General features: G+C 47.8%; 1 protein-coding gene across 1 annotated transcript in view; it reads right to left on the bottom strand.

Annotated features, from left to right (window-relative positions):
- The window catches only part of LOC140391312 (angiopoietin-related protein 5-like), a 51,003-nt gene that overhangs the window by 11,775 nt on the left and 13,070 nt on the right, over positions 1–26,158 (bottom strand). The window contains exons 4-5 of the mRNA XM_072475905.1: positions 22,013–22,120; positions 10,336–10,401 (exon numbers count right to left, since the gene is read on the bottom strand). Coding sequence (XP_072332006.1) covers positions 10,336–10,401; positions 22,013–22,120 — 174 coding nt within the window. The remainder of the gene's footprint in view (positions 1–10,335; positions 10,402–22,012; positions 22,121–26,158) is intronic.

Below are 26,158 nucleotides of genomic sequence, written 5' to 3'. Positions count from 1 at the left end.
TTTCCATTCAGCCTTTGCCGTTCGCCATTTTAAATCGGGAGTTGGCCAACTTAGGTGGCTACAATGGAGAGGTTGCTCTCCATCTCATCAGGATCCGCCTTCGGGCAATCAACGAGGTGAAGGCTACAACATCTGTCTCCGCACCCGTTTCCAACCCTGGTTGGTCTGACACCCTGAATATGGCCACCCGGGGGCCCGGGTCCAGTTTCACGCGCACCACTTTAGAAATTACCCTAAAAACCTCCTTCCAGTAATCCTCTAGCTTTGGACAGGACCAAAACATATGAACCTGATTAGGGGCCAAGCCCTCACCTTTAGGGGCAAGGCCCATGCCGGAGTGGTTGCCATCCCGCAGGCTGGTGTGGAAGGCCTTTGGCGCCACACCAGCCGGGGCCATCTCTGAGGCTGGAACTTCACAATCTATTTTAACCTCTGCATTATCAAGACATCTCTTGTGTCATGACCATCCATGTGATCACTTTGGTAAACCACTGTGTTCCTATATTAAGGGTTGTACGGTAGAACCTGCACTACAGGTTCACCTGGGCCCCTGCATGCTAGCTCCGCCCAGGAGCCGGATTATAAATATGCGTGGCCTTCAGCTCGCAGCCATTTCGTCAGCTGCTGTAGGAGGCCACGCTTCAGATACTAATAAAGCCTCAGTTTGAATTCAACTTTGTCTCCAGCCAAATTGATCGTGCCTCAATCACATCCAGGATCTTGTACCTGTATACTGGAGTTTTCCCTCGTGTTGTCTTCACCCTCATCTTGAGATGAATGGCTGCTGACATCACTCTTCTTCAAGGGTATCCCCTCTCTGAATGGTGACATTATGGAAGGCAGTTACTACAGCCATGAGTGACAAACACAATGGAACATACTGCAACGCACCTCCTGATCTGTAAAGGCATTTAAACCTCAATTTCAGCAACCTAGTTGTCTGATCTACAATGGCCCTGTTGCTTCTGTCTGTCATTGTCGTTCCTTTCCGTATCTATTCCCGTGGCCTTCATTGGAGTTATAAACCATCTCTTCAATCAGTAACCCTTTTCATCCAAGGCATCTGGCCTGCTGAATAAGTCTGGCATCTGAGAGTTAAGCACAATGTATGTGTTGTGGTTGCTGCCCGGGTACCTTGTGCATACCTGCATTATCCATCGATTCTGATCACAGACCAGCTGGAATTTCAACAAGTGAAATCCTTTCCTGTTAATAAAGATACAGGGATGGCCAACTGTAGACTTTGTGTCGGTGTATGTGGAGTTAATGGCCCCCTGGACCATGGGAAAATCTGCACTTGCCATAAACCCTCTGGCTCTTTAGAGTTGAATTCAGCGATCCATTGTGAAAGAAATGTAATTGACTGTCCTTCTGAGCAGGGTTCAAAATCCCACCATGGCAGATGGTGAAATTTGATTCAATAAAAATCTGGAATTAAAAGATGACCATGAAACCAATGTCGATTGTCGTAAAAACCCATCTGGTTCACTAATGTCCTTCAGGGAAGGAAATTTGCCGTCCTTACCCAAATCTGGCCTTTATGTGACTCCAGACCCACACAGCGATGCAGTGGACTCCTAACTGCCCGCCTCTGAAATGGCCGAGAAAAACACTCACTTCAAGGGCAATTAGGGATGGACAACAAATGCGGGCCCAGTCAGCGATGCTTACATCCGAAGAACAAATTTAAAAATAAAAAAAACATAGCATCAGTGAAGACCTTGAAGCAGTGGAAGGTGATGGTGCAGTGGTGTTGTAATCCAGAAACCCAATATATCCATAATGATCTGGGACCTGCGTTCGAATCCCACCATGAAGATGGTGGAATTTGAATTCAACCAAAAAAAGTCTGGAATTAAAAGGCTAATGATGACCATGAAATCAGTGTCAATTGTTGTAAAAAAAAAATCTTGTTCGCTATCTGCCATTTTTACCCCGTCTGGCCGAGCCGGCAAGTGACTCCAGATCCACAGCAATGTGGTTGACTCTGAAACGGCCTAATAAGGCACTATGCCCAAGAGCTGTAAAATTCATGATGGGTAATAATATGCAGGCCCACAGCAACACCCATATCCTATGAATGTATCTTTTTAAATGTGGCGTGCAGCAGGCTATGCTTAACATCACTCAGGTCTCCACATGCTGCTTGAAATGATTCCGTTGCAAAGAAGTAAAATGTAACAGTGACCCACCAACTCAGTTGGCCAAACTCTTCCCTGCCAGCATGTCACAAAGAGATGTGACTGTGGCTCTCAAGAACCTGAGCCATTGTGACTTAGGCTTATAAGGCACTTTTTGCTCCTCAGTTAAAGGTTCATGATTCATCATATTCTTGATTTGACACAGCTCTGTCATCTTCATGAGCATCCTGAACCCTTCTTCCTCTCATTCTCCTCCTCATCCTCCTCTCCTCCTCACTGGAGGATGTATCTTCCACAAATTCCCATGTTTGGCCTAATTAGGATGCTGAGGTGATGGTGAGGATCAAAATGGACCTGCCTTCAGGAGAATTAATGGAAACTCTACTTCTTCTCTGAAGCAGTGCCAGCAGTCACAGCAGCATAAATTGCCAAATTGAAACTTAAGGGTCAGCTGGAGCATGTAAACTTGCCCTAACAAGCTGACTCATATAAAAATAAGAAATCCACCTGGCATAAAACACACTTGGCAAGCATTTTATTGCTCACATCACTTATTATTGCATCAATTGTGAGATTAACAAATTTAGTTACACCATTTAATAAAATTTGAATAACATAGGTGGGCTTCCAATTTTTAGCCCTGCCTTCCTAACGTATTATCCGGATCAGGGGTGATGGCGACAGGAACACGATCTAGCATCATCATGCCCGGGTAGCACGGTAGTACAGTGGTTAGCACAGTTGCCCCAGGGTCCCAGGTTCGATTCACGGCTTGGGTCACTGTCTGTACGGAGTCTGCATGCTCTCCTCGTGTCTGCGTGGGTTTCCTCCGGGTGCTCCAGTTTCCTCCCACAGTCCAAAGATGTGCAGGTTAGGTAGATTGGCCATGCTAAATTGCCCTTAGTGTCCAAAAAGGTGAGGTGGGGTTACTGGGTTACGGGATAGTGTGGATGCGTGGGCTTAAGTAGGGTGCTCTTTCCAAGAGCCAGTGCAGACTCGTTGGGCCGAATGGCCTCCTTCTGCACTGTAAATTCTATGATTCTATGATAATAAAGAAGACAATAGCCATTGGATTTCAACAATGCTCACCTGGATCAAATAAACTGTAATTATCCAAAACGATAGCACATCATTACATCCATTCAAGTAATTGCCCTGGTTAGGGGATTCATGATGGCTTCCTCATTCTTGTTCGAAACTGCTTCAGGAAGAAATCTCATTCTTGGTATATGGTATTCTCGCCTGACTTATACATTTTTGAAGTAAAATTCTTTGTAAGCAGATCCATATTTGTTTGACATGGACCTGGGCTTTTCAATTTTGCTTAATTTTTCTAAATTATTTCAACATTGAAAACACAATAAAATGATAAAGTCATTTGTTAGCTTCTGTAGTGATTTTATAATGAGTCGCCAACGTCCCCCAGGACCATAGGCTGTTCTCCCCTTTTTTGAGAGAGAGAGCTGACTGATGATGATTAAATATATCATAGCCAGAGAACAAAGAACAAAAAAGCCAAGAGGTATCAGAGATTTATAAGCACCTCAAATGGGTAATCAACTCCCTCTGGTTGAATTATGTAGATTCCACTTGGTGTTCGAGATATAGAGCCTACAGTGTCCTTAATATCAGTGCAGTCAAATCCTGCAATAATTACAAACAAACAATATTTTCAGTTGTTAATATAGAGAAGTTGGCAAAAACTATTTGCGATTCCTAAATAATCTCTCTTTTAGTTTGATTTATTGTGTTATTAAATATGCTAGACTTTGCAAAACAAAATGGCAGACAAATCAATATTAATCATTAGGTTAGCAATAGCAGTTTTAAAAGAATCTTGAGCTATGTTATTATTTCTCTGTAACTTTTATAATGTGGATTTGAACTTTATAACCTTCTTGCATGAAATGAAAATGAAAATGAAATGAAAATCGCCTATTGTCACAAGTAGGCTTCAAATGAAGTTACTGTGAAAAGCCCCTAGTCGCCACATTCCGGCGCCTGTTCGGGGAGGCTGGTACCGGAATTGAACCGTGTTGCTGGCCTGCCTTGGTCTGCTTTAAAAGCCAGCTATTTAGCCCATTGTGCTAAACCAACCCAATTGTGCTAAACCAGGTTCATCCAACTGAATGATTTTTAGGTTTGATGTCCTGTCCCTACAAACTCTGTTAAAGAGTACACTCATTCAGATAAATCAAGAAAAACATAATCGGCGCAATTAAAATGCATATTTATTGCCATTTAGGGATATATCAATATGTAAAAATTAAGGTATAAACATACAAAATCTATTTTTGTTAATGTAAAATAAAATGCAAAATACAATGCAGCCACTCTGTTAGTATCTACTTGTGTACATGGATATGGGAACTATGTAATTTTGGATGGACAGCAGGGGGAGTGTTATATTTCTTTGTTGCCGCAAAGAGAAAAGATATGGAGGTGCCCACACTCTGGATTCTTGTAAAACACAATGAGAGGTTTATTTATTTAAAAAAATATATATTTTATTAAAGTTTTCAAACAAATTGTTTCCGTTTTTACAAATCAACATAAAAATAATACAATAACTGATAGATAATATTATTTAAATAATATGGTGAACTAACAAAATGACAAAAAATAGTGCTCCCCCCCCCCCCCCCCCCCCCCCCCGGGGTGCTGCTGCTGTCAATTTATTTTCCCTTAACGTTCCGCGAGATAGTCAAGGAATGGTTGCCACCGCCTGGAGAACCCCTGAGCCGATCCTCTCAGCGCAAATTTCATTCGTTCCAGCTTTATGAACCCTGCCATGTCATTTATCCAGGCCTCCACGCCAGGGGGTTTCGCTTCCTTCCACATAAGTAGAATCCTTCGCCGGGCTATCAGGGACGGAAAGGCCAGAATATCAGCCTCTTTCGCCTCCTGCACTCCCGGCTCTTCCGCTACCCCAAATATCGCTAACCCCCAGCCTGGCTTGACCCGGACCTTCACCACCTTTGAGATCACCCTTGCCACTCCCCTCCAGTACTCATCCAATGCCGGACACGACCAGAACATGTGTGTGTGGTTCGCCGAGCTTCCCAAGCACCTCCCGCACCTGTCCTCCACTCCAAAGAACCTGCTCATTCTTTCACATTCTTTCTTTCTTCTTTCTTTCATGCCATTCATTCTTTCACGCCAACCTTCACATTGGCGGCCCAGTAGTAGTCGGTCAGGCTCGGCAGCGCCAGTCTCCCTCTATCCCTACTGCGCTGCAGGAACTCCCTCTTTATCCTCGGGGTCTTCCCTGCCCACACAAAGGTCATAATGCTCCTATCTATTTTTTTGAAAAAGGCCTTTGTGATCAGAATGGGGAGACATTGAAACACAAAAAGAAACCTCGGGAGGACCATCATATGTGCTCTATGTAGAACCTTAAATTGAATCAGGCTAAGCCTGGCACACGAAGACGAGGAATTTACCCTACTTAGGGCATCAGCCCGCAGCCCCTCCTCAATCTCCCCCCCCCCCCCCCAGCTCTTCTTCCCATTTTCCCTTCAGCTCCTCTACCAGCGCCTCCCCCTCATCTCTCATCTCCTGATATATTTCGGACACTTTGCCCTCCCCGACCCATACCCCCGAAATGACTCTATCCTGGATCCCCTGTGTCGGGAGCTGCGTACATTCCCTCACCTGTTGCCTCGTAAACGCCCTCACTTGCATATATCTGAAGATATTCCCCGGGAGCAACTCATATTTTTCCTCCAGCGCTCCCAGGCTCGCAAACGTCCCGTCTATAAACAGGTCCCTCAGTCTCCTAATTCCTGCTCGTTGCCAACTCTGGAACCCCCCGTCCATCCTTCCTGGGACAAACCTGAGGTTATTCCTGATCAGGGAACCACACCAAGGCACCCGTCACCCCCCTGTGTCACCTCCACTGCCCCCAGATCCTCAAGGTTGCCACCACCACTGGGTTTGTGGTATACCTTTTCGGGGAGAGCGGCAGCGGCGCCGTCACCAGCGCCTTTAGGCTCGTTCCTTTACAGGACGCCATCTCCAGCCTCTTCCACGCCGCCCCCTCTCCCTCCCTCATCCACTTACAAACCATCGCCACATTGGCGGCCCAGTAGTAGTCGGTCAGGCTCGGCAGCGCCAGTCTCCCTCTATCCCTACTGCGTTGCAGGAACTCCCTCTTTACCCTCGGGGTCTTCCCTGCCCACACAAAGGTCATAATGCTCAAATCTATTTTTTTGAAAAAGGCCTTTGTGATCAGAATGGGGAGACATTGAAACACAAAAAGAAACCTCGGGAGGACCATCATTTTTACCGCCTGCACTCTGCCTGCCAATGAGAGCGGCAACATATCCCACCTCTTGAAATCCTCCTCCATCTGCTCCACCAGTCGCGTCAGATTAAGTCTGTGTAGAGTTCCCCAGTTCCTAGCTACCTGGATCCCCAAATATCGGAAGCTCCTTTCCACTCTCCTTAACGGCAGAGCGTCTATTCCTCTTCCCTGGTCCCCGGGGTGTATTACAAAAAGCTCGCTCTTCCCCATATTTAGCCTGTATCCCGAGAAATCTCCAAACTCCCTCAATATCTGCATTACCTCTGGCATCCCCTCTACCGGGTCGCAACATATAGCAGTAAGTCATCAGCGTAGAGTGACACTCGATGCTCCTCTCCCCCTCTAACCACCCCGCTCCATTTCTTAGAGTCCCTCAACGCTATGGCCAGTGGTTCAATTGCCAATGCGAACAGTAATGGGGACAGGGGACACCCCTGTCTTGTTCCCTTGTGTAGCCGAAAATACTCCGATCTTTGCCGGTTTGTGACTACACTTGCCACTGGGGCCCCATATAGGATTCTGACCCATCTGGCAAACCCCTCCCTGAACCCAAACCTCCTCAGCACCTCCCACAAATACTCCCACTCCGCCCTATCGAATGCCTTCTCCGCATCCATCGCCACCACTATCTCTGCCTCCCCCTCCGCTGGGGGCATCATCATCACCCCCAGCAGCCGTCGAACGTTGACATTCAGTTGTCTCCCCTTTACAAACCCTGTCTGGTCTTCATGCACCACCCCCGGGACGCAATCCTCTATCCTTGTCACCAGCACTTTTGCCAGCAGTTTGGCGTCTACATTCAGGAGTGAGATAATCCTGTATGACCCGCCTTGCAGCGGATCTTTATCCCGCTTCAGGATTAATGATATCATCGCCTCCGACATTGTCAGGGGTAGTATCCCCCCTTCCCTGACCTCGTTAAAGTTTCTCGCCAAAAGCGGGGCCAACAGGTCCACATATTTCCTGTAGAATTCCACCGGAAACCCGTCTGGTCCCGGGGCCTTCCCTGCCTGCATGTTCCCCAGTCCCTTAGTCACCTCGTCCACCTCGATTGGCGCCCCCAGACCTGTCACCTCCTGCTCCTCCACCCTCGGGAACCTTAGTTGGTCCAGAAAATGTAGCATTCCCTCTTTTCCCTCCGGGGGTTGGGACTTATATAGCCTCTCATAAAAGGTCTTAAATATCTCATTTACCTTCCCTGCTCTCTGTTCCATAGTTCCCGTTTCATCCCTAACTCCCCCAATCTCTCTCGCCACTATCCTCTTACGAAGTTGGTGAGCCAGCAGCCGGCTCGCCTTTTCCCCATACTCATATCTCATCCCCTGTGCCTTCCTCCACTGTGCCTCTGCCTTTCCTGTGGTCAGCAGGTCAAACTCCGTCTGAAGTCTTCGCCTTTCTCTATATAGTCCTTCGTCTGGAGCCTCCGCATATCTTTTATCCACCCTCAAAATCTCCCCCACTAATCTCTCCCTTTCTTTGCCCTCTTGTTTCTCCTTGTGGGCTCTAATGGAGATCAGCTCTCCCCTAACCACCGTATTCAGCGCTTCCCATACTACCCCGACCTGGACCTCACCATTGTCATTGACCTCCAGGTATCTCTCAATACACCCCCGCACCCTTCCACAAACCCCCTCATCCGCCAATAGTCCCACATCCAGTCGCCAGAGTGGGCGCTGCTTCCTCTCCTCTCCTAGTTCCAGATCCACCCAGTGCGGGGCATGGTTTGAAACGGCTATGGTCGAGTACTCCATTCCTGCCACCTTCGAGATCAGTGCCCTACTCAGAACAAAGAAGTCTATTCGGGAATATACCTTGTGGACATGGGAGAAAAAGGAGAACTCTTTGGCCAACGGCCTAGCGAACCTCCACGGATCCACTCCCCCCATTTGTTCCATAAATCCCCTAAGCACCTTGGCCGCTGCCGGCCTTCTTCCGGTCCTGGATCTAGACCGGTCTAGCCCTGGATCCAGCACAATATTAAAGTCCCCCCCCATTACCAGGCTTCCCACCTCCAGGTCCGGGATACGTCCCAGCATCCGCTTCATAAATCCCGCGTCATCCCAATTCGGGGCATATACATTTACCAGCACGACCGCCTCTCCCTGCAATCTACCACTCACCATCACATATCTGCCCCCGTTATCCACCACTATATTCTTAGCCTCGAACGACACCCGTTTCCCCACCAGTATCGCCGCCCCCCTGTTTTCCGCGTCCAACCCTGAGTGGAATACCTGTCCCACCCATCCTTTTCTTAACCTTCATCTAGCATGGTTACTCCCCCCATAATGCTTTCGAAAGCCAGCTAACTCTAGCTGACCCCAGCTTCCCCCATTCTCTCTTTGACCCCCCTGTGTGTGGGGCTCTCTTCCTTCCTGCGCCTATCTTCCCGCCATCATCTCCATAGCACGGGAAAAACCCCGTGCTTTCCTATCGGCTCCGCCCCCTATGGCGCAGCTCCCTCATTCCCCATCCCCCCTCTCTGTCCCTTTTTTCCACCGGCGCCCACATTTCTTCGTGTCCTCCCATCATGGGGAGAGAAATTCCCCATCCAACGTTACTATATAATAAACCTCCCATTTCCCAATTTACATTTCTGTACCACAATCTCGTTGTTTCCCCCCCAGCATCAAACTCTCAGTTCTAGTCCAGTTTCTCTTCTTGGATGAAGGTCCATGCCTCATCCGCCGTCTCGAAATAGTGGTGCTTGCCCTGATGCGTGACCCAGAGTCGCGCCGGTTGCAGCATCCCAAATTTTATTTTCTTCCTGTTAAGCACCACCTTGGCCCGATTAAAGCTCGCCCTCCTTCTTGCCACCTCCGCACTCCAGTCCTGATACACTCGTATCACCGCATTCTCCCACTTGCTACTCCGTACCTTCTTGGCCCAGCTCAGAACAGCCTCTCTGTCCATGAAGCGGTGAAATCTCACCACTATCGCCCTTGGTATTTCACCCGCCTTTGGTCTTCTCACAAGGACCTGGTGCGCTCCTTCCACCTCCAGGGGGCCTGTTGGGGCCTCAGCTCCCATTAGCGTATGGAGCATCGTGCTCACATAAGCCCCAACATCAGCTCCCTCTGTTCCTTCGGGGAGACCTAGAATCCGTAGGTTCTTCCTCCTCGAGCTATTCTCCAGGGCTTCCAACCTTTCGATACATCTCTTATGTAGTGCCTCATGTGTCTCCGTTTTTACCACCAGGCCCTGTATCTCATCCTCATTTTCGGCTGCCTTTACCTTCACTACACGGAGCTCTATCGCCTGGACCTTTTGTGTTTCCTTCAGTCCATCGATTGCCAGTAGCATCGGCGCCAGCACCTCCTTCTTTAGTTCCTCCACACACCGTCGGAGGAATTCCTGCTGGTCCGGGCACCACGTCATCTGGTGCTCCATCCGCCGCCATCTTGCTTCTCCCTTCTCTTCTCTGCCGCTGCTCCAAAGGATCCTTCGCAATCTGGCCACTGCCACTGGTCCTTTCCATACACACCCGGGGGGACACCTTCCTTCGTCACCCCACACTGGGTTTGGTCTGAAAAAATTTCCGTTGGGGCTCCCGAAAAGAGCCCAAAAGTCCGTTAGAACGGGAGCTGCTGAAACGTGCGGCTTAGCAGTGCATCGCCGCAACCGGAAGTCACAATGAGAGGTTTATTAAGGGTGTTGCATACTCAATCAAGATGGTGATCTTCCAAAAGCCTGCGCAAATAATCTGTTGATGTCACTACAAATCACATGATGCAGAACCAGCAAGAATGTATTCCCAGATACATATCAGCCCTCCTTCTTTACTTTATTAGTGCAACAACAACAATTAATATTTATACAACATATCCCCTGATGTGTTATTGCTATATCCAATTCAATAAGACAGATTTTGTGGAGAATGTTTATTACTTTTTGGTAGAATTTGGCATTCTTTAACTCGGTTACTTGCAAACTCGGAAGTATCCTCATTCCTTTCTGTAAATGATAATTCTTGAATAGTTAGTTCAGCATGGCACTATAGGCTTTGAGACGTCCTCAGAAACAGAATCTGAACTTGTCTCTTGTCTCTGTTCCAATGTATAGCTTTCTAGATCTCCTAAAGGTAGAACCCCTTGAGATGTTTCTGTAAACTCACTTTGTGCAGCAACAAATGATCAGCATGACGTTGCCAAACTCTTTCATTATCCATCTGTACAGTGTACAATATTGGACCTGTCTTTGTTAGGATCATAGTTGGTACCCATTTCTCATTGGGGGTGTAACTCCTAGCTAGTACTCTCTCTTTCTCCCTGGTTGAATATTCCCTTTTTAGAGATTTTCCCCTCCGAGCAATTTGTGCTTGTTGCTGTCATTTGACAATCTTTGAAATATCATGTGGAGTTAACAAATCAAACTGTGTTCGGAGTTTCCTCTTAACCAACAGAATTGCCGATGAACTTTGCCTGTTAGCATGTACAATGTTGCAATACGATATTCCGAAATCATCCTAACTCTTCTTGATAATGTTTCCTGGTCCTTCGATGCTTTGATAGAATGCTTTAATGATTGCACAAAATGTTTAGCCAATCTATTCGTTGCTGGATGATATGGAGCTGACTTAATAAGGTGTATTCAGTGTTGGAAGCACAATTATTCATAATATACATTAACAATCCAGGAGAAAGAACTGAGACTTGTCATATGAGGAGCGGTTGAGGATTCTGAGTTTGTAATTGGTGGAGATTAAAAGGATGAATGGGGATTGCTAAATGTGGTGCTTTCCCTATCTGAGGAGCCTGATCCAGAGCTAATCATCACTTTGGATACCAAAAAGGCATTTGATTGGGTAGAATGGAGGTACTTTTTGCAGTCTTAGAGAGGTTCGGGTTGGGGCCAAGGTTTGTGCCTTGGGTACGACTGGTGTACAAGGCCCCATAACCTAGTGTCTGCACCAACACCATGAGCTCGGGACATTTCCAATTAAATAGGGGAACGAGACACAGGTGCCCTATGTCCCCTCTCCTGTTTGCATTGGCGATAGAGCCATGGGCCGTCGCCTTGAGGGCTTCAGTTCAGGTAAGTGGAGTGGGATAATAAGGGGAAGTGTGGAGCACAGGGTGTCCCTGTATGCTGATGATCTTTTACTTTATGTAACGGACCCAGTCCCCACCATGGGTGATATAATGGTACTACTGAGGCACTTCGACTCTTTTTCAGATATAAGCTAAACTTGGAAAAGAGTGAGTGCTTTCCGGTTACTACCTTTCCGTATGGCTGTTTCAAGCTTTAGGTATCTGGGGGTCCAAGTGGCCCAGGATTGGGCCCATCTCTGCAAACTGAATTATATTAGCCTTGGAGGTAGGGTCAAGAACAATCTGCAAAGTTGGGATAACCTCCCCTGCCCTTGGGGGGCAGGTCCAGTCAATTAAGATGAACGTTTTGCAAACATTTTTGTTTGTATTCCAATGTTTTCAGATTTTCCTTTCTAAATCCTTTTTTTGGGGGAGTCAAGAAATTAATTACATCCTTTATATGGGCGGGCAAGATGGCAAAGATTCGTAGTGCAGTCTTCAAAGGGATAAATGGTCAGGGGGCTTGGCATTGCCGAACCTGATATTTTACTACTGGCTAGCTAATGTGGAGAAGGTGTTGGGTTGGTGTACTGTTCCGGAAGTCATGTAGGTGCAGATGGAATCAAAGTCATGTAGAGCGTCTGGTCTGAGGGCATGAGTGACGGCCTCACTCCCATTCTCACCGACAAAGTATTCGGCAAGTCCAGTGGTTGTTTACACTTTGAAGATATGGAGACAATTTCAACAGCATTTTAAATTGGGGTCAGTGTTGAAGCTGGCTCCCATTTGTGCTCATCATCTGTTCAAGCTTTGGAGGTTGGATCCATCTCGGTGGGTTTGGGGGTGGGGAAGGGGCGAGAGAGGGTCAGTGATCTGTTCCCAGAGGGGAGGTTTGCTAGTCGAGAGGAATTGATGGAAAAGTTTGGGCTCTCACGTTCAGACTGATTTAAATACTTACAAATACGCACCTTTGCAAAACAGATTTTGCCAACATTCCCTGTGATGCTGCCAACCTTATAGAGATGGTTCTCTCGTTCACCGGATTGGAGGAAGGGAGCACTTCCAGTATTTATAGATGTATTATGTCGGAGGATTCAGTGTCGGTGGAGGGAGTTAAGGCTAGGTGGGAGGAGGCGAAGGGCCCATATTAGATGATGAGGTGTGGAGTGAGGCACTGCGCTGGGTGAACTCCATGTCCTCGTGCATGAGGCTTGGTTTAATTCAACTCAAAGTAGTTTATAGGGTATACCTGACTAAGTCCAGAATGAGTCGCTTCTTTGCAGGGGTGGAAGACAAGTGTGAGCGCTGCTGTAGAGTTCCGGCTAACCATGGGCACATGTTCTGTTCTTGCCCCAAGATTTTGGATTTCTGCGTCTTCTTCTTTAGCACCATGTCGACGATTCTGAAAATTGAGCTGGAGCCCTGTTCCTTAATGGCCATATTTGAGGTGTCAGACTCACCAGAGCTGCAGACGGGCATGGGGCCCTATGTCCTGGCCTTAATTTTGCTGTTTCCTAAGGGGCGAGTATTGCTGGGGTGGAGGTGTGCATCACCTCCCAGTGCCTCAGTATGGTTAGGAGATTAGATGGAGTTCCTATACATTGAGAAAGTCAAGTAGACCGTAAGGGGAGCAATTGAGGAGTGTTACCGAAAATGGCAGCCATTTACTGTCTATTTCAAGGAATTGGTTACCATCAGTGCTAAGAAGGGAGGGGGAGAGAGGCAGGGGGGAGAGGTTGGCACAGCTTATCCATGAAGGTTGCTGCAGTGGTTGAACACATAAGCTGAACATCGAGCCACTTCAAGTGGGCATCTACCACAATCAAAAACATCATAGCTAAAATGGGACCAGCAAAGCCGATGTGGAGCCTTGTCTATGGGTGCCCTAGCCACTCCAAGGGTGTAAACGTGCTGCAGGTGAAAGATTGTATTGAGTCTGACATTGTTCACATAGGTTGACCATATTTTCAATCTCCTTGTTGATCCCTGGCCAGCAAATGTAACTCCTGGCCAGCATCTTCATCTTGGACTGACCAGGTTGACTGTTCTGACTTCTCAAAATATCTGCTGTGAGAACCATCTTTTAAACTCTTGACAACACTGGGGGAAGGATTCTCCATTTTGCCGGCGCCCCGGGTTTTCCCGACTGTGTGGGGCTGCCCCACAATGAGAAACCCCATTGACCGGCCGGCGTAATGGAGAATCCTGCCGATGGGTCGAGGCAAAAATGTGGCGGGGCGGAGAATCCAACCCAGGGTCTCTGCTTGTCTTACTGTGGCCTGATGAAATAGGTAGAATGTCAAAATAATTCAGAGCTAGGATTATCAACTGTGGAGTGGGAGGCTCGGATATTGTTTATGGCAGTGGAAGCCTGCATTTGATATCTGGGTACCCCGTCTATGCTGAAAGACAGATGAATATGTAGCCAAAAGCAGCGCTCATCTTTTCATGCCGGCCAATGCTACTGGCGTGATGGGTTTACCTTAATAAAGGTGTCCAGTAATAGTTTATGATCCGAGTCGACCAAAAACATATTGCTGAAATTTTTTTACAGCATAAATGATCTGGGAATATTTCCTTTCAGCATCCGACAATGTTCTGGATGTTGCAGCCACCTGAGTTGGCCAAGTCCCGATTTAAAATGGAGAACAGCAAAGGCTGAAGGGAAATTCAGCCAACACAGGCAGAAACTGGCAGGTGCAAGTTACTGTGTATTAAACTCTGCAAAAAGCCCAGACAGCATCGATACCAGCGACCATCGGCATAATAATGTAGCAGCCATCTACATACTAATGAGCAATCCCCGGGAACAATCGAAACATTTGGGATAAACAAAGCCAAGCCAGACTCCCCGGCGCCAGCAGGAGCCAACACTAAAGAGGTTAACGGACACCTCAAGACCGCCCATCGATCAGGGAACCGCTCCAGTATTGGAGAAATCGAACCAAGCGATTGGAACAAAGTCCAATCACCTAGAACCAGGTACAGGGTCCGCCCCGTAAGGCGGGAAGCCCCTGGGGACTATAAAGTTAAGCCCCCAAGTTCAAATCATTCTTGTTGACCGGGTCACTCATCAGCGCGAACCAACCCTTGACAGTGACCGGTCCAACTGCCGCCAATATCTAGTAAGTCTTAAGTCAACGCTCGCTACGAGATAGGCGCTCCTAGCTACCAATCCGTACCAACTTCGAATCCCGCAGACTCAGAACCCGAACGAAAGGCCATTTGTTCCCCATACCTGGTGGGCCAGTCCGAAGCCAAGTATAGAAGTAGCTTAGAAGTAGAAATTATGCATGAGTAGCGATTACTGTGTATAATAAACGTGCTTTGATTTGAATCTTACTAATCGGTGTATTGAGTTATTGATCATTACTTAAACTTGAACCGCATAGCGGTATCATAAAGATACCTGGCGACTCGAGAGCAAAGGTTATAAAACAGAGCCAATTGAACCAACCAAAAGTTAGCAACATATTACTGTAATTGGCACTAAAGGAGAGACAAGCTATCATACGAGATATTAAACCAAGATAGTAACAGACACTATGCTTGATTCCACAGAACTCCAGAAGCTCCAGGACCAGAGAAGAGAAGAGAAGAGAAGTGAGAGAAGGAGAACCATGAGGACATCCTCCGCGTGGCTCATAACCCCAATGGACATTTGGTTGGGCGCGAACGCGAACCCCCTGACCGCAACTCCCCCAGCCGTTAATGATTCACTTACCCACAGTACCCAGAGCCCAGTCACAAGCGACACCACACCATCTTGGTGTGACAGGTTTATAACCTGGTACTCCCTGTCCTACTTGATAGAATCCCTATTGGTATTGGCGATACTCTGCTGCATCGTGCAGACTATTCGTCTCAGAAAATGGAGAAGGAGAGCCTACCGCGCTCGCACCCCGGTATATAGGATCAGATCCCCTATTTTCGGATATGGCCAGACCCCCGACCCCCGCGATCTATAATAAAGAGCATTCATTTGCGATTTGTTGTAAATAAAGAAATGTTCATGAGCAATTGTACAATCCTGAGCTTGTCTGCCAAGCCAGGAAAAATGTGTATAATACTGCTATGATTTTGTTTGTATGGTTTAGGAAGTTAGTGTGATGAAATGTTTGAGTGAGTGCAGTTTATTAAGGGTAGTTACACGTTCCGATTTTCTTGTTTTGTAATGCATGTCCCTGTTTGACATAGCGCCCCTTAGAATTGTCAGTTAAAAATGTTTGCATAGTTATGGTCAGTGTAGAGGCCATAGAAGAGTGCTCGCTGGATCAGGGAATGAAAACAACGCAGTTATGTGATCCTTCACGCTACGCATTAGGATCACAAGGAGGGATTGTAGCCACCTGAGTTGGCCAAGTCCCGATTTAAAATGGAGAATAGCAAAGGCTGAAGGGAAATTCAGCCAACACAGGCAGAAACTGGCAGGTGCAAGTTACTGTGTATTAAACTCTGCAAAAAGCCCAGACAGTATCGATACCAGCGACTGTCATGATATTCAGATAAACATCATGGTGCAAACATACATACACACTGATGGACAGATCAACGGACCAATCAATACACACACAACATCACAGCCAATCACAGGCAAGAGCATACACACTATAAAACGGGGAACACGACACTTCCCGCTCATTCCAGCAGGAGACAGCTCAGGGCACAGAGCTCACAGCAAGCCACTCAGACATTCACCATGTGCTGAGTGCTTCTCCAAGACAGTGATAGGGCTAGGTCCACAGGTTAGAGGGTAATGAATGAACCACAGTAACCAGTTTACAAATGTTGTTATTGTTAGTAATAAAACTGAGTTGTACCATCCGCAACCGTGTTGGTTCATCTATGTAGCAGAGCATCCAACACGACATAGTACCAGGATTGGAACCCAGTAACTGTGAGACCTACCTACGCATCTTAAGGAATCCGCCACCCTGCGCCATGCACACCATCAGCCCGCTGCAGCCGCTCCAAATCGCTGGAAACCTCGGCGTCAACTGGAAGCTGTTTAAACAGCGCTTCCAGTTCTTCCTAGAAGCCACAGAAAGGGAGAATACTTTGGACATCAGGAAAATCACCCTCCTCCTCTCCACGGTGGGGCAACACGCCATCCACATCTACAACTCCCTGGTGTTCGCGGAAGGTGAGGACAAGACGAAGTACAAGACGGTCCTTCTCAAACTCGAGCAACACTTCAGCGTTGAGGTAAATGAGAGTTTTGAGAGGTACCTCTTCCAGCAGCGCCTGCAGGGTAAGGATGAGCCTTTTCAATCTTTCCTGACACACCTCTGTATCCTCGCGCAGCCCTGCGGTTATGAGGCCACCTCCGATTCCATGATTCTGGACCAGATTGTTTTTGGGGTCACCTTGGGCACCCTACGCCAATAGCTCCTCAAAATTAAAGCCTCACCCTAGCCACCGCCATCGAAGCCTGCGTCCTCCATGAAAACGCAACCAGCCTCTACTCCCAATTCCAGGCGGCCAAATCGGCATGGCAGGGGTCCTACGCGGCCGAATCGGCAAGGCAGGGGTCCTACGAGGTCGAGCGGGTCCAGGCAATCGAGTTCCTCCCGGCCAGCGGCCCGGATGAGGGCGGCCATCTCGCGTGCTTTCCGCGGCCTCCCTTGCTTGTATGCGCCAAAAGAGACATCGACGCAGAGGGACATGATGCGCAGGCGCGCTCTACACAGGACCGAACAGCGCATGCACGATGGCGCAACGAACGCCATGACGTCACGACGTGCGGCAACTGTGGATCCGCACATTTAAAGCGGCAATGTCCGGCAAAGAACCAACAATGCCTCCGCTGTGGCAAGATGGGCCACTACGCTGCCCGCTGTCGAGCAGCTCAACCTGCCAATGCTCCCCAATTCCGACAGCCTCGCAGGGACGTGCGGACCATTCAGCCTCCGTACTCCGAGTCATACCCGGACGATATACAAACCGGTGAGACAGACGACCGGGAAGCGTTCCGTGTTGCGGTCATTGACAGGAACCGGATGTCTCCAAGCAGGACCCACCAACTGATGCCAGTGAACAGTGTCACTCCGGGTGATGAATGGTGTGCCACCCTAATGGTCAACCGATCACCAATAACATTCCGTTTGGACACTGGTGCCTCCGCCAACCTAATAGCATGGTCAGCCTTCTACGCCTTGAAGGTCAGACCACCAATTCGGCCAACCCATTGTAAGATGGTCGACTACAACGGAAACGTTATCCCGGTCATGGGATCCTGCCAGCTCCAGGTGACACACAATACATACACGGCCACACTCACCTTCGAGATAGTTGTATCATCGAAGGACTCCCTGCTAGGCGCACAGGCATGCAAGGTTCTCCACCTCGTTCAGTGGGTACACGCTCTGTCTCCAGAAGGCACATCAGACTTCCCGGATGCGGAATTTAGGGCACAGCTCCACTAGCTCCTCACCCACAACCAGGAGGCATTCGAGGGCATGGGCACACTGCCCTATACCCACAGAATATGGCTTAAACCGGATGCCACCCCGGTCATTCACACACCTCGCAGGGTCCCAGCACCACTCAAAGTCCGCCTCAAGCAGCAGCTGCAGGATCTCCAGGACCAAGGGGTGCTATTCCGGGTCACGGAGCCCACGCCATGGGTCAGCTCCATGGTGTGTGTTAAGACGCCCTCTGGCGAACTCCGGATCTGCATCGACCCAAAAGACCTGAACAACAACATCATGAGGGAACACTACCCCATACCCAAATGGGAAGAGATCACGAGCGAAATGGCCCGGACTAAAATTTTCACAAAGCTTGATGCCTCGAAGGATTTTTGGCAGATCCAACTGGATCGGTCCAGCAGGAAGCTGTGCACCTTCAACACTCCTTTCGGCAGGTTCTGCTATAACAGAATGCCATTTGGCATCATCTCGGCATCCGAGGTATTTCACAGAATCATGGAACAGATGATGGAGGGCATCGAAGGGGTGCGCGTCTACACTGACGCTGTCATCGTCTGGTCCACCACACCACAGGAGCACATCAGTCGTCTCCAGCGTGTCTTTGCGCGGATACGGGAACACGGCCTGCGCCTCAACCGAGCCAAGTGTTCTTTTGGCCAAACTGAGCTAAAGTTTCTGGGGGACCACATATCCCGGTCAGGAGTGTGTCCGGATGCAGACAAGGTGAGCGCCATTACAGACAAGTTCCACGACTACGTGTATGGTCTCCCCCAGTTTACCGTGGAAACCGACCATCGCCCCCTGGACAGCATCATACATAAGGACCTGAACGAGATGACCCCTCACCTCCAGCGCATCCTACTCAAGCTCCGGAGGTATGACTTCCAACTGGTCTACACCCCGGGAAAGGACCTCAACATTGCGGATGCCGTATCCAGAGCAGTGAGCACACCGCCCGACTCGGAGGGGTTCGTCTGTCAGGTCGAAGCGCAGGTGGCCTTCACATTGGCAAATCTACCAGCTGATGATTCAAGTCTGGCCCGTATTCGCCGGGAGACTGCGGCTGACCCCCTTCTACAACGTGTGATGCGCCACATGACGGGAGGGTGGCTCAAAGGACAGTGCCCACAATTCTACTATGTCCGGGACGACTTGGCCGTCATTGACGGTGTCCTCCTAAAGCTGGACCGGATTGTGATTCCGCACAGCATGCACAAGCTGGTCCTCGACCAACTACACGAAGGCCATCTGGGGGTTGAGAAGTGCAGACGGAGGGCCCGAGAAGCTGGCCGGGCATCAGCGATGACATTGCCAACATGGTGCTCAACTGCCCCAGCTGCCAAAGGTTTCAGCCGGCGCAACCCCCTGAGACGCTTCAGCCCCATGAGTTGGTGACGTCCCCCTGGGCAAAGGTGGGTGTGGACCTCTTTCATGCGCTTGGCAGGGACTACGTCATCATCATAGATTACTTTTCGAATTATCCAGAGGTCATACGCCTGCACGATTTGACATCGTCCGCTGTCATCAGGGCATGCAAAGAAACCTTCGCTCGCCATGGCATTCCGCTTACTGTCATGTCGATTAATGGGCCCTGTTTTGCAAGCCAAGAATGGTCTTCTTTTGCTGCTTTGCATGGCTTCACACACGTGACGTCCAGCCCTATGCATCCCCAGTCAAATGGCAAAGCAGAAAAGGGCGTTCACATCGTCAAGCGGCTCCTCTGCAAGGCTGCTGATGCCAGATCGGATTTCTGCTTAGCCCTGCTGGCCTATCGCTCAGCCCCACTAGCCACTGGCCTCTCACCAGCCCAGCTGTTGATGGGTCGCGTCCTCGGGACCACTGAGCCATCCATTCTGGTCCCTACACCCAACTATGCTCCAGTACTGCAAAGGATGCGACAGCAGCGTGCTCAGCTGAAGGTGGCACATGACACTCGGGCAACTGATCTTCCCGCCCTGGCGCCTGGAGACAACGTCCGCATCCACCTACCAGAGGGTGGCTGGTCAGCAACTGCCGAAGTTCTCCAACGCGTGGCTCCCCGCTTGTTCCTGGTTCGCATGCCTGATGGCTCCATTCGCAGGCGCAATCGCCGGGCTCTTCGGCTGCTTCTGCGCTCGCAACGTGATCATACACCGGTGCCACGCTCTCCTGTTGTTCCTGATTTCGACTTCTTGGAGCTTTCTGCCACCATGCCCATTCCTCTGTCGCCTGTGGCCAGGCCCATTCCTAAGCCGGTGGATCCTGACCCACCCTTGAGGCGGTCAACCCAAATTCATCGCCCACCTACTAGGCTGGACGTATGAGCCTGTTTGAATATTGAACTCACTGACGTATCATGCCACAATGTTAATATGTTTCTCTTTTTGTCGTTACAGGAGTTCGTTTTGAGGCTTAATATTTACACGTGTTTCGTTTATGGTACAACCTCGTTGCTATGTTGCACCTGACACCTTCCTATGTATATAGTTTAGCCTCATGTACATGTTGTAGATATTGCACACACACATTCAGCTGCACTCAGTACACATCTATGTTTATTACCATATAGGCACATATTCTTGTAAAAAAGGGAGGATGTCATGATATTCAGATAAACATCATGGTGCAAACATACATACACACTGATGGACAGATCAACGGACCAATCAATACACACACAACATCACAGCCAATCACAGGCAAGAGCATACACACTATAAAACGGGGAACACGACACTTCCCGCTCATTCCAGCAGGAGACAGCTCAGGGCACAGAGCTCACAGCAAGCCACTCAGACATTCACCATGTGCTGAGTGCTTCTCCAAGATAGTGTTAGGGCTAGGTCCACAGGTTAGAGGGTAATGAACGAACCACAGTAACCAGTTTACAAATGTTGTTATTGTTAGTAATAAAACTGAGTTGTACCATCCGCAACCGTGTTGGTTCGTCTATGTAGCAGAGCACCCAACACGACAGCGACCATCGGCATAATAATGTAGCAGCCATCTACATACTAATGAGCAATCCCCGGGAACAATCGAAACATTTGGGATAAACAAAGCCAAGCCAGACTCCCCGGAGCCAGCAGGAGCCAACACAAAAGAGGTTAACGGACACCTCAAGACCGCCCATCGATCAGGGAACCGCTCCAGTGTTGGAGAAATCTAACCAAGCGATTGGAACAAAGTCCACCCATCTAGAACCAGGTACAGGGTCCGCCCCGAAAGGCTGGAAGCCCCTGGGGACTATAAAGTTAAGCCCCCAAGTTCAAATCATCCTTCTTGACCGGGTCACTCATCAGCACGAACCAACCCTTGACAGTGACCGGTTCAACTGCCGCCGATATCCAGTAAGTCTTAAGTCAACGCTCGCTACGAGATAGGCGCTCCTAGCTACCAATCCGTACCAACTTTGAATCCCGCAGACTCAGAACCCGAACGAAATGCCATTTGTTCCCCTGACCTGGTGGGCCAGTCCGAAGCTAAGTATAGGCCTGTCAGTTGTAGAAGTAGCTTAGAAGTAGAATTTATGCATGAGTAGCGATTTACTGTGTATAATAAATGTGCTTTGATTTGAATCTTACTAATCGGTGTATTGAGTTATTGATCATTACTTGAACTTAAACCTCGTGGCAGTATCATAAAGATACCTGGCGACTCGAGAGCAAAGGTTATAAAACAGAGCCAATTGAACCAACCAAAAGTTAGCAACAATGTGAAGGCGACCAGCCTTTCCACACCATATTCCATTTTGTGCGAGAGTAATGCACCGATGCCATAAGACAATGCATCACAAGTGACCACTATGGTATTATCTGGATTGAAGTGGAAGAAAATGGCCACGACTGTAAGACCTGTTTGACCTGATCAAAAGACTTCCTCGGGGAATCTTCCACTTCCAACAGTGGTGCTTCTTCAGCATTTGATGCAGCGGTGCCAAATTGGTAAACAGATTGGATAAAAAGCAGCTGTAATAACTGACCATCCCTTAAATGGAAATATTCAGTTCTGACGTATTTCTTGGTTCAGGTATCCCTTTGATTGCCTTTATCTTAGCTTTGCATCAACTCTGAAACCTAAATACACGACCTCATCAGCAGTACCTCAACATGGTACTTCTCTTACTTCAGCCGAAAACCTCTTAAGGACATCTTCCAAATTTGTACTGCGTTTCTCCAGTGCTGTTCCTGTTACTAGAACATCGTCCAGATACATGACAATCTTCGGAATTCTCTGCAAAAAGGTTCACCGTTATGTGCTGAAATATAGCACAGGCAGATGAAATACCGAAGAGCAATCTCGTATATTAGAACAAGCCTTTGTGGGTATTTATGGCAATAAACTTTCATGACTGATCTTCCAGTTCAATCTGCTGGTATACATGGCTTAAATCCAATTTGGTATATTTGAGGCCCGCTGCAACTTGACATATAAACCTTCTATCCTGGGGTAGGATATTTACTACTTTAACAGCCCTGTTCACCGTCATCTTATAATCACCCAAGATTCAGACTGTGTGGTCCGGCTTCAACATTGGGACGATCAGTGCTGCCTATTCTGAAAACTGCACTGGAGTAATTACCCCATGTTTTCCAGATGCTTCATCTCCACCTCCACTTTTTGGTTTAGAGCATAAGGCACCATCTGGCACGGAAACATTTTGGTGTTGCTTCTGCCTCTTCATAGATCATTCCTTTGCACCCTAATTCTCTCTGGAAGACCTCATGGTATTTCCATATAAGTTCCTGGAAAACTCTATCAGTGATGCTGAGTATTTCTTGCCAATTCAACTTGTTTTCTTCTGCTAATCCCTCCACATGAGGCTTGGTCTTTGTCCCTTCACTACGATTAAAGGCAGCTTAGCTGACTGATGTTGGTACGATACTGGTAGGAATGCCGTCCCCATTATAGGTGGCTAAGGTGGAAGATGAGCTGTTGAGATTCACAGGCTGTAGCCCTTCCTAAACGTTTGCTCACCCACTACTATAACAGCCACTCCTGTCTCGACCCCCATTTTAAGCAGACAGCCTGATGACAAGGACAATCTCAATGGGAGGTGTTTTTACTTAATCTCCCCATGTTAAACTTGTGTACTTCTGACTTTGCTTTCGGGACTTCCTCAAGCTAGTTCACTGATGTTACCAACAATTTTGGGGGGAACTTGATGTAGACCGTCTGACACTGCATCTGGCTTTATACAACCTTTCTTATTACATCTGAAACAGATAAGATAGAATCATAGAATCATAGAATTTACAGTGCTGAAGGAGGCCATTCGGCCCATTGGGTCTTCACCGACTCTTGGAAAGAGGACCCTACCCAAGCCCACACCTCCACCATATCCCAGTCACCCCATGCAATCTTTTTGGATACTAAGGGCAATTTAGCATGGCCAATCCACCTAACCTGCACATCTTTGGACTCCTTACACTTGCATCTAGCTTGGGAAAGCTGCCTTGGGAAAGCGGGCAGCATAATCAAAGACTCCTCCCACGCGGGTTATTCTCTCTTCCAACCTCTTCCATCGAAGATACTAAAGTCTGAGAACACGCATCAACAGATTCAAAAACATCTTCTTCCCCACTGTTACCATACTTCTGAATGACTCACCTATGGACTGAATGGATCTCTCGACGCATCTTCTCTTCTGCGTCGCACTATACTCCGTAAGCTTCACCCAATATCTATGCATTTAAATTGTATATTTATCATGTGTCCTATGTTCTTCATGTATGGAACGATCTGCCTGGACTGTACGCAGAACAATACTTTTCACGGTACCTCAGTATACGTGACAATAAATCTAAATCTATATCTGTCTTGACAATGCTCTCCCCCACAATGGTAACAAGCCTCTAACCCTAAAGCTTTCTATAGATATGTCAGGAACAAAAGAATGACTAGGGTAAGAGTAGGGCCAGTCAAGGACAGTAGTGAGAGTTTGTGCGTGGAGTACGAGGAGATAGGAAAGGTACTAAATGAATATTTTTCGTCAGTATGCACACATGAAAAAGACAATGTTGTCGAGGAGAATACTCAGATTCAGGATTCTAGACTAGAAGGGCTTTAGGGTCATAAGGAGGAGGTGTTAACAATTCTGGAAAGTGTGAAAATAGATAAGTCCCCTGGGCCAGATGGGATTTATCCTAGGATTCTCTGGGAAGCTAGGGAGGAGATTGCTGAGCCTATGGCTTTGATCTTTAAGTCATCTTTGTCTACAGGAATAGTACCAGAAGACTGGAGGATCGCAAACGTTGTATCCTTGTTCAAGAAGGGGAGTAGAGACAACCCCGGTAACTATAGACCAGTGAGCCTTACTTCTGTCGTGGGCAAAGTCTTGGAAAGGTTTATAAGAGCACAGATCGACTTTACAGCGAGAACACTGCGTGACTCCACAAAGACAACAATGGCAGACTCCACAGAGAGAGCAATGACAGACTCCACAGAGAGAGCGATGAAGGACTCCACAGAGAGCGATGAAGGACTCCACAGAGCGAGCGATGAAGGACTCCACAGAACGAGCGATGAAAGCCTCCACAAAGAGACTGATGCAAGCCTCCACAGACAGCTCGGTGACAGACTCAAAAATGGAAGCAAGCAAACACTCCATAGCGAACACCATGCATGAAGAAAACTATGAAAGTCTACCCAGCTCATTTAACCAACAAGAAGACACGGAATGTCTACCCACTGTATGTGAGACAAGTGACGAAGAAATCACAATTAGAACATAGAACATAGAAAATACAGCACAGAACAGGCCCTTCGGCCCACGATGTTGTGCCCAACCTTTGTCCTAGATTAATCATAGATTATCATTGAATTTACAGTGCAGAAGGAGGCCATTCGGCCCTTTGAGTCTGCACCAGCTCTTGGAAAGAGCACCCTACCCAAACTCAACACCTCCACCCAACACCAACGGCAATTTGGACATTAAGGGCAATTTATCATTGGCCAATTCACCTAACCCGCACATCTTTGGACTGTGGGAGGAAACCGGAGCACCCGGAGGTAACCCACGCAGACACGGGGAGGACGTGCAGACTCCGCACAGACAATGACCCAAGCCGGAATCGAACCTGGGACCATGGATCTGTGAAGCAATTGTGCTATCCACAATGCTACCGTGCTGCCCTTAAGAACAAATAAATCTACACTATATCATTTTCTCGTAATCCATGTTACCAGACTTCTGAATGACTCACCTATGGACTGAATGGATCTCTCGACGCATCTTCTCTTCTGCGTCGCACTATACTCCGTAAGCTTCACCCAATATCTATGCATTTAAATTGTATATTTATCATGTGTCCTATGTTCTTCATGTATAAACCTTTCCCATACAGGATGTGCAGGATCACAGCGAGACTGACATATTTCAGCTCGGCTGCACAGAAGCACTCAATAATCAGAGGACGGCTGCTCATGAGTCCAGAGAGACCACGTCAAATGAAATTGTGAAGATTTTGACTCCAGAAGAGGAGCACCAAGAGTCCAGAGAGACCACATTAATAGAAATCTTGAAGATTTTGACTCCGGAAGAGGAGCACCAAGAAACCAAAGGTGATTCAAATGAACCAGAAATAACTCCAAAAGAGGAACACAAAGAGACCACAGATGATTCAAGTGAACCAGAAATGACTCTATAAAAGGAGTACCAAGGAAGCAAAGGAGAGGAATCAAATCCACCACAAATGACTGATGTCACCAACATCAATGCAACATCAGATCATTCTCACAATTCTCAAGAAGAAACGCTCAGTGTAACAGATACCACAAAGGACACTGACACCAATAACTGTGACAATGACTCACATAATCCACACGGAACACTCATTAAACGCAACAGGAACAACAAAAACCGCAAGAAGCACAGCAGAAACAAGAACAACAGCAACAACGAAAACAACAAGAGCATCATCAACAACAAGAAGCGCTGCAGAAACAAGAACAACAACAGCAACAATAAAAACAACATGCAACTCAACAAGAGCATCAGAAACAAGAACAATGAGAGCAACATCAAAAACTACAAGCTCAACAACAAAAACTACAAGAACAACAACAAGCATCACAAAAACAGAAACAACAAGCACAACAAGAAAAACAACAAGAACAACAGTGACAACAACAAAAACAGAAACAACAAGCATAACAAAAAGAACAAAAAGAACGACAACAACAAGAACGACAACGAAAACGACCAAGACAGAAACGACAACAATGAAACAACGACCTGTACAACATGGTACAACTCTGCACATGAAGAAC

The sequence above is a fragment of the Scyliorhinus torazame genome, chromosome 15 (genome assembly GCF_047496885.1).
Source record: "Scyliorhinus torazame isolate Kashiwa2021f chromosome 15, sScyTor2.1, whole genome shotgun sequence".
Taxonomy (NCBI): Eukaryota; Metazoa; Chordata; class Chondrichthyes; order Carcharhiniformes; family Scyliorhinidae; genus Scyliorhinus; species Scyliorhinus torazame.
Note: the sequence above shows the minus strand (reverse complement) of the source record. Positions and strands in the feature narration are given on the sequence as shown.